General features: G+C 31.4%; 1 protein-coding gene across 6 annotated transcripts; it reads left to right on the top strand.

Annotated features, from left to right (window-relative positions):
• The first annotated feature begins 2,456 nt into the window (after nucleotides 1-2,456).
• On the top strand, nucleotides 2,457-11,083 carry LOC11436783 (disease resistance protein RUN1). 6 transcript variants are annotated; one of them, XM_039826717.1, is made up of 9 exons: nucleotides 2,520-3,268; nucleotides 3,463-4,564; nucleotides 4,670-4,933; nucleotides 6,639-8,011; nucleotides 8,545-8,729; nucleotides 8,846-8,941; nucleotides 9,162-9,544; nucleotides 10,320-10,408; nucleotides 10,945-11,083. In XM_039826717.1, the coding sequence occupies exons 1-7, from the start codon at nucleotides 2,769-2,771 to the stop codon at nucleotides 9,407-9,409; spliced, it is 3,768 nt and encodes a 1,255-aa protein (XP_039682651.1). In that variant the 5' UTR covers nucleotides 2,520-2,768; the 3' UTR covers nucleotides 9,410-9,544; nucleotides 10,320-10,408; nucleotides 10,945-11,083. The 6 variants fall into 6 exon arrangements, with proteins under 6 accessions (XP_013453139.2, XP_039682651.1, XP_024641341.1 ...); XM_024785573.2 differs by having other exon boundaries at nucleotides 10,317-10,408; XM_024785572.2 differs by having other exon boundaries at nucleotides 10,241-10,408.
• Nucleotides 11,084-13,987: the final 2,904 nt, after the last annotated feature.

The raw sequence follows: 13,987 nt of genomic DNA, 5'->3' as shown, positions 1-13,987 counted from the left end.
TTACACTGTGCTTGAAATTGTAACAGAATGCTCAATTCTAGTTAATTCTTCACTGATTTAACTTAATTATCTTTATGAAGTGAATGTGATAATTTCATTAATTGAGTTTGAATTTTGAAAGTATGATTTTTTTTTTTGGGGTTCCATTTCTAAGAGTTAATTGTGTTTATTTCACTTTACTATGTTGAATATTGAAATTGATTAATTGAACTTCGGAATCACTTGAGTCTCTTTAGTGCATTCTTGTTCCACAATTTGATTAAAATTGAAACTGAATGCTCAATTCTAGTTAATTCACTAAGGTATTTGTGTTAATTTAGCAAAAAAAGTACTTTTTGAATGTCATGGTCTAGCCAATTATCTTTATGAATGTGGTATTTTCATGAAATGAGTTTGAACTTTATTTCTTTTTGTTTGTCTTGAAACTGAAACAGAATGCTTAATTGCTGTTAATTCAATAAGTTAATTGTGTTAGTTTTGAAAGAAAAAAAAGTGGTTTTGGTGTTTCATGGATGTGGTATTTTTATGCTCAATTATCTTTATGAAATGAATGTGGTATTTTTCTATAATTGAATTTAAATATTGAAAGTATGCTTTTGGTTCAATTTGTTAGTCTGATTTTCATTTTGGACTATAATTGATAATTTGTGTTTGGTTGTATTTTCATCTTGTTGTTACATAGTGATAATGGAAATGTCAGTACTTTGAAAATAACATTGATGAGATAAAGGAGACAATTGAATTTGTCTAAGAGTTTGATTGTGAAATCCAGATATTGAAATTCAACAACTTACAGTTTTTTGGATATTGGTTGAAGCTTTGAACAATTTTAATACATCATGCAGGAATGAATTGATAAAGAAGTAACCGATAATGTTTTGGGAGTGAATAACAACATACGAAGCACACACACTTTTCGGATTAAGCCTGTCCTGGTGTTGGACACGCGTCGGTGTCTGGCACCAACACATATGATTACATTGAGTTATATTATTATTTTCAAATTATTTATTGGTTTCGACGTGTTAGTGTCCATGCCAAGTCCAATGTCTGTGTTGGTACTTCATAGATAACATTTTAAGGAACACTTTATCATTGAAATCAGCATTTAGGAATTTAAATTCCCTTGGTACACTTAAGTGGAAGTTCTTGAATACCATAGGCTCCTAGAATTTTTCACATAGATTAATTTATTGACGATCTTTGTTGCAGTAAAATTCAGTAGTATTAGTTTTCTTGTAGACATTTATCTACAATGTAGTCATTGTGCATATTCACTCATAATTTGAAGATGTGATTATGCTTGATGAATGTAACGTGGTTTGTGTATTTATGCAATACTGTTATTGATATTCTTCATATGTTTTTGAAGGCGACACAGGATGAACTAATCCTGAAAAATAAGAAAGTTTCATATTTGTTTGTGAAGGCGACACAACCCATTTCCACTTTCACCAAAAAGATTATATTTTTACACTCAAAACTTCAAAAACCAATCTTCATTTGCATTGTTTTTCTTCTTTCTTTGCTCTATGCTTAAAGGAAGCGATAAAGTGGCTTAGTACTAATTCCATGTTTGGAGCAATTCAAAATGTTTGTAAAGAATCACTTAGTATTTCAAAATAAATAATATTTGGAGACAAACAAATAATGTAACTCGTTTATTAGCAATATTTCAAATTCATGATCATATGTTATCCTGTATTGAGACTGATATCATACATGAAATGAATTTTATTTTTTTTTGTAAAAAAAGTTATGTGAATATATTTTGTATAAATAAAAATGGTGGCATGAGGTGCAACACCTATAATTTATGTGTTTTGATAAATTCATCACCAACTTACAATATTTATGATTTTTGTGTATTGTATGTATGTTCTTTTTAATCACAAATGGAGAGATATGCTTTAAAATATAAAGGATAGCCATTCTTGTTGTATGCTGATGATGGATTATCTCAAGTCACATTTCCATCATTAAAATCTCTACCATCTATGAAAAATGAGAGAGATGGTTTAAAATATAAAAAAGAGGGAATATAGTTGTTAATCTTCTGATTCTTAGGGTAAGATTTTTTTTTTTGGTTTTTTCTTTTTAAAATTATAAAATTAATTTGTGGTCAGACTTCCTCTAATATGTGCCATAATGACACATATTACTATTCCAAAAGTGTAAATTATATATTAAAAATTGTGTCAATTTTTAACATAACGTCATAAGGATACATATTGAAAATTATATATAGGAAATATAAATTGTGTTAATTTATTGTAGAATCCTTAACACGTATGCCATAAGATATATTTGTAGGTGAATTGTAAAACTATCACAACTCTGATAGTTAAAAAAACAGATCTCGAAATTCATAGGTAAAAGCTTTGTTAACGCTCTTAAAAGGAGAGAAATATAAATACTTTTTCAGCTTTAAGATTTTCGTACATTGAAGTGGGGCATCAACACTGCATCCTGGAACTGGAAGTGACTAAAGCACCGTATATATGGCCCATGTGGAAGCTGTGAAGAAGTAACCAACCCGTGAGCTCCATTATTGAAAAGAACCAACCCCGTGAACTCTGCCATATACAGTAACACTAGTAAATTACCTTTCAAATTTCAAAGAAAGTGCCACGAAATAAACGTTTCAAGTTCATTGTTCATAATATTAATATATGCTTCTTTTCAAGTGATAGATTCACGTTACCATATTGTAACCAAAAAAAGATTCACGTTGCCATATCCAATCCTCTAAACACTTGTATATTCAGATGGCTAGCAGCAGCAACTCGTCTTCAGCTCTTGTGACTTCTTCAAGAAGAAATTATTACGATGTGTTTATCACCTTTAGAGGTGAAGACACTCGGAACAATTTCACTGATTTTCTTTTTGATGCCCTTGAAACAAAAGGCATTTTTGCATTTCGAGATGACACTAATCTTCAACAGGGTGAATCCTTAGAACCCGAGCTTCTTCGAGCAATCAAAGGATTTCAGGTTTTCGTTGTCGTCTTTTCAAGGAACTATGCTTCCTCAACATGGTGCTTAAAAGAATTAGAGAAGATATGTGAATGCGTTAAGGGATCCAAAAAACATGTTATTCCTGTTTTCTATGATGTTGATCCTTCTGAGGTTCGAAAGCAAAGTGGTATTTATTGTGAAGCCTTTGTCAAGCATGAAAAAAGATTCCAACAAGGCTTTGAGATGGTGTCAAGATGGAGGGAAGCTCTAAAACAAGTGGGGAGTATATCTGGTTGGGATCTATGTGATAAGTAAGTAATTTATAGTGTTTTTTTTGTAGTAAATATAAGGTGAAGAGATGGTGCACGAGTCCAGGACAGAAACTCAGAGTGTTTTTTATTTGCCTCTAGAACAAATATTTGGAGTTCAAACTATTTATTATATATTTTTTTTTTGTTTTTTACATGATGATATAATGTTTTTGAACAACTTTTGGAACTTTCAGGCCACAAGCTGGAGAGATTAAAAAGATTGTTCAAAAGATAATGAATATATTGGAGTGCAAATCTTCATGTGTTTCAAAAGATTTAGTTGGGATTGATTCTCCTATAGAAGCATTAAAAAATCATTTGGTTTTGGACTTGGTTGATGGTGTTCGTGCTATAAGAATTTGTGGAATGGGAGGAATAGGGAAGACAACCCTTGCTATGAATTTATATGGCCAAATCTCTCATCGATTTAGTGCATCCTGTTTCATTGATGATGTAAGCAAAATTTATAGATTATATGATGGCCCAATTGATGCACAAAAGCAAATCCTACATCAAACTCTCGGCATAGAACACCATCAAATATGCAATCGTTACAGTGCAATTGATTTGATACAACGTAGGCTACGTCGTGAAAAGGCTCTTCTGATTTTTGATAATGTGGATCAAGTTGAACAATTGGAAAAAATAGGTGTGCATCGTGAATGTTTAGGTGCGGGTAGTAGAATTATTATCATTTCTAGAGATGAACATATATTGAAAGAGTATGAAGTGGACGTAGTTTACAAAGTTCAACTTTTGAATTGGACCGAATCTCATAAGTTATTTTGTCGAAAAGCTTTCAAAGCTGAGAAAATTATTATGAGTAATTATCAAAATTTGGCAAATAAGATATTGAATTATGCTAGTGGTCTACCACTTGCAATTAAAGTATTGGGCTCATTTTTGTTCGGTCGTAATGTGACTGAATGGAAGAGTGCATTGGCTAAATTGAGAGAAAGTCCAAATAAAGATGTCATGGATGTGCTGCAATTAAGTTTTGATGGGTTAGAGAAGACGGAAAAACAAATATTTCTTGATATTGCTTGTCTTTTCAATTGTCTGGACATGGAATATGTTAAAAACATTCTAAATTGTTGTGGATTTAATGCTGATATTGGAATAAGAGTTCTCATTGATAAATCACTTATAAGCATTAATGGTCAAAATATTGAAATGCATTCTTTGTTGAAAGAGCTAGGCAGAAAAATTGTGCAAAAAACTTCAAGCAAAGAGCCAAGAAAATGGAGCAGGTTGTGGTCTGCAAAACAACTCTACGATGTTAAGATGGAGAATATGGTAAGTAGTTGCTTAGAAATAAAAAAAAAATATATTTCCATTTTTATAAAAACTATAAATATTGAAAGTAATTTATTTTTTCTTATATGTTTTGCAATGCTTTAGGAAAAGAATGTTGAAGCCATACTTTTGAAACGTAATGAAGAGGTGGATGTTGAACACTTATCAAAAATGAGTAATCTTAGACTTCTCATCATCAAGTGCAATTGGAATATCTCAGGAGGCTCAAATTTTCTTTCAAACGAATTAAGATATGTTGATTGGCATGAATATCCTTTCAAGTATTTGCCAACAAGTTTTCACCCCAATGAACTTGTAGAATTGATCTTGTGGTGTAGCAACATTAAACAACTATGGAAAAACAAGAAGGTACTATAAATTCTCTTATTATTTATATGGCTTAATAGCAGTTTTCACCCCCTAACTTTTACGAAGTTACGATTTTGGCTCCCTAAAAAAAAACTACAAAACTGTCCCCTAAGTTTTGCAACTGTAGCAGTTTTGGCCCCCCAAGACCAATTTTTGGTAAAAAAAAATAGGCTTAAATATGCTTTTCATCCCTGCAATTATAGGCCGTTTGATTTTTCATCCCTGAACTTACTAATCCTCCCATTTTGCCCCTGTAAAAGTTAATCATTTGAATATTCGTACCTCTTCCCGGTTAACCACTGCCACGTCATCAAATTAGCAAAAATGGCATGGGAATTGACAAAAATACCCCTGGCTTATTTTTAAAATTCTAAAAATTGTTTTTATAAATTAAAAAAATCTGAAAATAATTTTAAAAAACAAAAAAATTCTAAAAAAATATAATTTTTTGAAATATGAAAAAAATAGAAAATTATATATTGTAATATTAGCAAAATGGCATGGGAATTGACAAAAATACCCCTAACTTATAATTTAAATAATTTACCGAATTTTTTTATTATATAATTTTAAAAATATATAATCTGAAATTTTTGAAAAAAATAAAATAATTTTTCACATAATTTTAAAAAATATATAATCAGATTTTTTCGAAATTAATATTATGTTTTTTTAAAAAATCAGATTTATTAATAATTTTCGAAATTATATATTCAGATTTTAAAAAATTATATTTTTTTAGAAATTTTTTATTTTTTCATTTATAAAAACAATTTTCAGAATTTTAAAAAATAAAAAAAAATTTAATTTTTTGAAATATGAAAAAAATATAAAATTATATAATTTTTTAAAATCTGAATATATAATTTCGAAAATTATTAAAAAATCTGATTTTTTTAAAAATCATAATAATAATTTCGAAAAAATTTACGATTATATAATTTTAAAAAATATATTTTTTGAAATATGAAAAAAAAAAGGAAAATTATATATTTTTTTTAAAATCAGAATATATAATTTCGAAAATTATTAAAAAATCTGATTTTTTTTAAAGATTTTTTTAAAAATCAGAATATTAATTTCGAAAAATCTGATTATATATTTTTTAAAATTATGTGAAAAATTATTTCATTTTTTTTCGAAAAAGTTATTTTCAAAATATTTTTAGAATTTTTTTTATTTTTTAAAATTATTTTCAGATTTTTTAATTTATAAAAACAATTTTCAGAATTTTAAAAATAAGTCAGGGGTATTTTTGTCAATTCCCATGCCATTTTGCTAATTTGATGACGTGGCAGTGATTATCCGGGAAGAGGGACGAACTTTCAAATGATTAGTAATTACAGGGGCAAAATGGAAGGATTAGTAAGTTCAGGGATGAAAAATCAAACGGCCTATAATTACAGGGATGAAAAGCATATTTAAGCCAAAAAAATAACACGTGACACATCACTTAGGGTGCCACGTCAGCGTAGACCGAGTCAAAATTGACCTTAGGGGCCAAAACTGCCACAAATGTAAAACTTAGGGTCCGGTTTTGTAGTTTTTTTCTTAGAGGGCCAAAATCGCAACTTTGGAAAAGTTAGGGGCTAAAACTGCTATTAAGCCTATTGATATTTATCATCTTAGAAATATAAACAAATTCGAAACAATTCTTTTATAATCAAAGTAATGTCTCTGTTTTTATTGTTTAATCATGTCACAGTATCTTCGCAATTTGCGAAAATTGGATCTAATGGGTTCAATAAATCTAGAAAAGATAATAGATTTTGGAGAGTTCCCAAATCTTGAGTGGTTAGATTTGGAATTATGTAAGAACCTTGTTGAGTTGGATCCATCTATTGGACTTCTAAGAAAGCTTGTTTACTTGAATTTGGGAGGATGTAAAAAACTTGTGGAGTTGGATCCATCTATTGGACTTCTAAGAAAGCTTGTTTGCTTGAATGTAAAAGATTGTGAAAATCTGGTAAGCATACCCAACAACATATTCGATCTTAGCTCTCTTGAATATCTAAATATGAATGGCTGTTCCAAAGTGTTTAACAATTCATTGCCATCTCCCACAAGACACACATATTTGTTGCCATCCTTGCATAGCTTAGATTGTTTGCGTGGAGTTGACATTAGCTTTTGCAATCTAAGCCAAGTTCCTGATGCAATTGAAGATTTACATTGGCTAGAAAGATTAAATTTAAAGGGAAACAATTTTGTGACACTACCTAGCCTGAGGAAGCTTTCCGAACTTGTATATTTAAATTTGGAACACTGCAAGTTGTTGGAATCTTTGCCTCAACTTCCTTCCCCTACCACTATTGGGCGGGAACGAGATGAGAATGACGATGACTGGATTTCAGGATTGGTCATTTTCAACTGTTCAAAATTGGGTGAGAGGGAACGTTGCAGTAGCATGACATTTTCATGGATGATACAATTCATTCTGGCCAATCCACAATCCACCTCTCAAATTGTTATTCCAGGAAGTGAAATACCAAGTTGGATCAACAATCAGTGTGTGGGTGATTCAATACAAATAGACCTATCTCCTGCTATGCATGATAATAACAATCAGAGCCATTACTTTGTATGTTGTGCAGTATTTACCATGGTGCCTCAGTTGTCAGCCAATATGTTACTGATTTTCGATAATTCCAGCATTATGTGGATTCCCATAAGTATCAATAGAGATCTTGTTACGACCGAATCAAGTCACCTATGGATAGCCTACATCCCCCGAGATTCCTATCCTGAAAATGGAAATATGTATTTTAAAATGGAAATAAGTATTATAAAATTATTGGGTATCGAGGAGAGTGAAGGTTTGGGTTTTGAGGTGAAGAGTTGCGGGTATCGTTGGGTATGTAAACAAGACCTACGAAAGTTGAACTTCACAATGATGAATCATGAAAATTCCTTTGCTCAAAAGTGTAAGATTATGGCAATTGAAGGCGAGACACAACCACAACCAGAACAAGAATCATTCATCTCACAAGTCATAACTACTTCGAAGAAGGAAGAAACAACAGATGGATCACAAGAAGGTCACGAAGAGTTTCAACCTAACACGTTTGGATTTTTAAAGTAAGTTTTTTTTTTTAATTTCAATAATTGAGTTCCTTGTTCAAAAATAAATTGAGTTTGAATTTTTTATAAGTTTTCTTTTTTGAGTAAATTATATGAAACACTGACACGGACATATAACTCGACACAAATATATTGACATGTTGACACCAATACTAATTTTAAAAAATGAGACAATGCAATGTTATCATATTGGATATCTTGTCCCTGGGTAGAACAAGGAGTTTGGACATATCGTTGAATTCTTACATAAGATTTATAATTTTTAAATGTCAACAAGTGATAACAAGTTGACCGCAAAAACAATCTTTGTTGTCAACCGCTAGCAGAGGTACTGAAGATAATTCAAAAGAATTTTGTTAACTTTATATTATTATTTTTTAGACTGAATTTTATGATTTACGGGGTGGGGGTTTTAAATTTGTGTTAGCTAGGTTGTATCCGTGCCGTGTCCGGTGTCTGTGACTCATAGTCCATAGACAACATTTTAAGGAACACTTTATCACTGAAATCTGCATTCATGTCATCCACAGAAATAAATCTCAAACCTCTACAGTTGAAGTGGCTGATGAAAGTGTAACAGAAAATGTAGTTGATCAAATTGTTGCCGAATATGAACAACAATCACATATCGATAATGGAAAGGAAGATGATTCCGCTGCAACACAGACAGACAGTGATGCAGTTGAGCCTTGCCATGTTATCACAGAATCAGAAGGTTTTTCTTTTTTTATCTCACGCTTTTTCTGCTAATTTATGGCATTCATAATTTAAATATGGAACTATTGATTGTATGTCATATTCCGAATAATATTTCCTTTCCGTTTCAAGTAGATGACAATGTTGAAGATGTTCTAGATAACAATGAGATTGATGCTAGTTTGAGTGGACAAAGTGATGATTTGTCTCCTGAGGGAGGCGTGAATAAAGGTTATGCTTTATTAATTTTCAAGTCATGCTTGCCTCAATGAATTTTGGTTAATGAATTGAAATTGATTGCATGTTTTCTGAATTTGTTATATATAAACCACATATTGCATGATCTAGTACCCCTTTCATTTTCTACACGATCCGGATCAATCAATTTTATGCAACCAAAATTGAAAGACATCATTATAGTTTTCTTTAACTTTGGATCCTTTATTAACAGATGTAACAGAAGAAACTGAACAAGTTCCCTCTCCTGAAAGTCCTGCCACTGAAGAAGTGCAAGAAGAACAAATACCTGTCACCGTACAAGTTGAAGAGGTTGCAATTGCATCCGAGACAAACCGGATATCTAATTCTAATGGACAAACAGAAGGCTCGAGTGAAGGTTTCAATTTCAGTCGCCCGATGATCATCTTGTTTTTGTCCCTACCTGTGTTGAAATTATTAAGGATGTGGGTATGGAGGTGAAGAGCTGCAGGTATAGTTGGGTATGTAAACAAGACCTACAAAAGTTCAACTTAACAATGATGAATCATGAAAATTCCTTGGTTCAGAAGTGCAAGATTTTGGAAATTGAAGAGTAGTGATAGCATAACACATAAGGTATGAAATAATGCTCACCGAACTAGCAATTTATCATTCATGGAATATCTACCTTACTTTAACTTGATCATTCTTTATTGTAATTACAAGGAGAAATGTTTAAAAAATGACATCTTTTATCCTCATATATTTTGGCATTTGGTAGTATGTGTAACGAAAATCAGCTCCTAACTCATCCTTACAAAACCGGCTTTTAGTGCCTCCTCTTTATAAACTCTTCTCAAAAATCCTATCTATCCGATGTGGACTAAATCCCACCCGAGTGTTGGCCGCTAACACACCCCGTCACGCTTCAGGCCCGGTCTAAAGCGTGGAGATGCAGGAAGCCCAACGATGGACCCGACAGGCTCTGATACCATGTAACGAAAATCAGCTCCTAACTCATCCTTACAAAACCAGCTTTTACAATGAGGAGTGCCTCCTCTTTATAAACTCTTCTCAAGAATCCTATCTATCCGATGTGGGACTAAATCCCACCCTAGTGTTGGCCGCTAACAGTATGGTCGTTGGTTTAATGTTCTTTTTTAATCTTGAAAGCAACTAGTAATCAGATGCTATGACATATTTATATTGACTTGGATAATTGGATCGAAAACTTAGTTTTGGTTATATTGATTTAGCAATATGGATGATTCAAATTTGTAGTGGTAATTTTTTTTCTTAGTGAATAAGATATGTTAGCAGTTTTTTTTCCAGAAAAGTAGTATGAAAGGATGGGAATACATTATGGAACTAAAAATGTTGTGTTTGCTTACTGTTGGCTGATATATAGAAGAAATATGGAATACATTCTTTGGAGAATTTGTTGAAATTCTCCAATTGCTGATAAGAAATCGAGAAGACTAACAGCCGAAGGAAAAACCGGTACATAAATTCACAATTCATGCATTAGTGTTCTAGTTGAATTGAACTATGAAACCGACTTAATTGAAAGTGAACTATAAAATTTTGGTGTTTAGTTTCTAAAAGGCAAAACTACACCAAGGGTCCTTTAACATAATTTAAAGTTTCAAACAGGTCCATAGTATTTTTTTTCGTGTCGAATAAGTCATTTCTTCATATTAAATTAGTCCTTTATGTTTAAAAACTTCAACAATGTTGGACCAAACTTCATTTTTCGTCTATGTATGTTTCCAAAATTATATCTGGCCATGTTAAAAGGTACATTACATCTAAATTACATCAGAATTAATATGATCTTTTATAGTTTTTATCTAAGATTGTGACCTCGCTGTCTAACAAAAGTCCAATTGTGGTACTGAGTGATGAAACATTCTTTATAGTATATCATTGATTGATTTTTTGTACACAAATTTGTAATATATGTAGACTAAGAATAAAGTTGGTTCAACATTGTAAATATTTTTAGAAGTCTTAAACTCTTCAATATTGTTTTGTAGGAAATCAACAGTAGTGGTTTCGGCCTCATTATTTCAACAATTAAGTCAAGAAACAAGTGCTGGGATTATGGACTGTAAGAAAGCCTTAGCCGAAACTAAAGGTGATCTTGAAAAGGCCCAATCATACCTTAGAACAAAGGGTCTCTCATCAGCTGACAAGAAATCCGGTAGGCTAGCAGCTGAAGGAAGAATCGGTAAATACATTGACGATGCACGCATCTATGTTCTGATTGAAGTGAACTGTGAAACCGACTTTGTTGGCACAGAAGTGATAGATTCAAGGAGTTGGTTGCTGATCTTTCAATGCAATAGGCTGCTTGTCCACAGGTTCAGTTTGTATCTATTGAAGGTATTCTTGAAACCATTGCGACGAAGGAAAAAGAACTCGAGATGTAGAGAGAAGACCTTGCTTTGAAACCCGGGAACATAAGAGAGAAAATAGTTGAGGGGAAGAATCTCAAAGAGTGTAAGTGAATCTGACGGTAGAGTGTAAACGAAGGATATATTAAACCAATGTGTTCACTTTTTCATTCTCATGCTAACTATATGTTGGGTTTTGTACGATCACAAGTTAACAGGTCAATTTTACTTTGATAGAAACATTAATCTTTTAAGTTTTTTAATCTCTAAATTAGTTCCTCAAAACATGAAGTGTCACTACAAAAATCATTCAGTGGATTTTTTTAGAATCAATTTGCCATCAAGTTCATCCAAATGGAGGTTTGTAACAACAAGAAAAGATAAATTTGGTAGTAGCATTGTTTGAAGAATGAATTCGGAAATCATGGAGACATAAGTCATAACTTGATCTTTGGAGCATAAAACTAATTATTTATTCATAAACTTTTGGGGAGATAAAAATTGGTAAAAATTTTGTGACTAAATCAGTGATAGAAACTAATAGGTTGACAATCAATGAATAAAAGGGTAATTTGATGATAAAAATATCACTTCAGTAAATAAAGTGGCAACACATCACTATGATTCATAGTCATACATCCTTGACACCAACTTGAAACCCTGACTTCTAACATAACATACTAACAACAAATATTTGTTAATACAAGATAATTTAATTCATAAGTTGTGCGCAATTATCAAAGAGGAATTACCCAAAATAATTTGATTTTCTATCTATCATAATCTATTATTATACAATTACAATATCACACAATGTCTTTACCAAATGATTCTGCTTGGATCACTTACAGGTACAAAACGCCATAGGTCATAACAAAAGCATACCACAAGAAGCGAAGGTGAATATTTCTAATTTTAAATATTTCTAATTTTATTTTGCTAGTTTTATTTTACTATATAGGAGTATTTGATATTTCTAATTTCAAATATCTACCTCTTTCTTCTTATGAAAACTGAAATTTGCATCCAAAATATAAAAGATTTCAACAGTACGAGAATGGTCAAAAAATTACGCGACCAAAAAAAGTTCTACTCTAGTTTGTTTGTGGTTTGGTTACTATTTTTTTTAAGCTTTTTGGGTGGAACGTGCATGTGCTTTGCTTTTTGGGAGAAGTGTTTCCTTTTGGCTTCTTACTCTATGGCCACGGAAACATGCATTATGGTCCCCTTTTGTTATGTTTAATAACTTTTGTTATGTTTGATATGTTTAATAACATGAGTTTAGTTGTTTGTTTACTATATTTTTATGTTTTTGGGGAGAAGTGAAACGTGCATTTACCAGTGTTTCCTTTTGGCTTCTTGCTCTATGGCCACTTGATGGTTTGGGAAATAAGAAAGCAACAAAATTTATATTCACATTGGTAGCATGTGGGGTGGTCTTTGAACGTGAAAACAAACATATGCTTAGTCATCATCACGTGGTTTCGTTTTTATGTTTAATTATAGTGTTTTGTTGTAAGAAGAAGATGTAAAGAAAGAAAGAGGTGAGAAAGATTTGTAAATGAGAAAAATAAGAAAGAAATAGAATAAATCTATCAGAGCAATGCTATATATGTCCCGAATTATTCTTCGGGAAATATCACGAGCGTGTATTTGTGACTTCAAGTAAAAAGAAAAAGAGCATAGTTTTATATTTTGAATAGACAATAATATTCTTTCTTATAAAATAATATACAATTCTATATTATACTTCTCAGGGCTTATATATAAAAGAAAATTAGGGTAAAAAAAGTTGATGTAATTGATTAAAATTTTAAACTAGATACATCAACTTTTATTGACTCAAATTTCTCTTATATATAAAATTAAAGGAGTATAATTTTTGTCTATTACGAGGATTAAATTGGAAAACAAAAGGTATAGGAGCACCCTTCTATCTTTTATCCACATCAATGTGGATGGGAGAGAGTCGTTTAATACGAGCTCCCTATTTTTATCACACACATTATTATCTGGTCGACATTTAAACCCTATCAGACAGAGTTTTCTCTAGAAATTAGAGTTAACATAAAAAAAAATGTGTTCTTACTAATTTAAATGGTTCTTAGAAATTTAAAGATCGTGGAATTGGTTGGCTATGGAATATATGCAAAAACCATAAGAAATTGAAGCTTCTAAACATGCCAAGAAATCAGTGGTTCTTACTAATTTAAATGTTTGAAGCTGTTCAGCAAATTGAACTATAATTATTTTTAAAAAAAAATCAGCTTTAATATTGATGGTGTATGTGTCCATGGAAATTTGCATAAATTCTTGATTTTCTATTACCTATGGTCCTTACAATTAATCATCTATTCTTTTTAGCTATAAATATTAGAGGACTTTAAGAGCATATAAGAGAGAAGTATAAAACGCCGTATTCACGGAATTCATGAGAACTCTCTTTGCAAGATATAGCATGGCTCGTTTAAAAAATCAAAAGAAGTAACTTTTGCATAGATACTTATATTTCGAAGACAAACTTTTCCTTTGTAGCTTTCTTAAACAACACTTTTAGAGCACTTGTTAGCACATGACCCAAAAAATATAATCAAAGCTTACCATCCAACCTATCCGGCCCTAAGTCCTAACTCTCGATATCTGTAGTTTGGATCCTAATTCTTGATTAGACTCAAACTCTTGA

The sequence above is a fragment of the Medicago truncatula genome, chromosome 6 (assembly GCF_003473485.1).
Source record: "Medicago truncatula cultivar Jemalong A17 chromosome 6, MtrunA17r5.0-ANR, whole genome shotgun sequence".
In the NCBI taxonomy this organism is placed as follows: Eukaryota; Viridiplantae; Streptophyta; class Magnoliopsida; order Fabales; family Fabaceae; genus Medicago; species Medicago truncatula.
The sequence above is the reverse complement of the archived record's forward strand: the minus strand, read 5'-3'. Positions and strand labels throughout refer to the sequence as shown.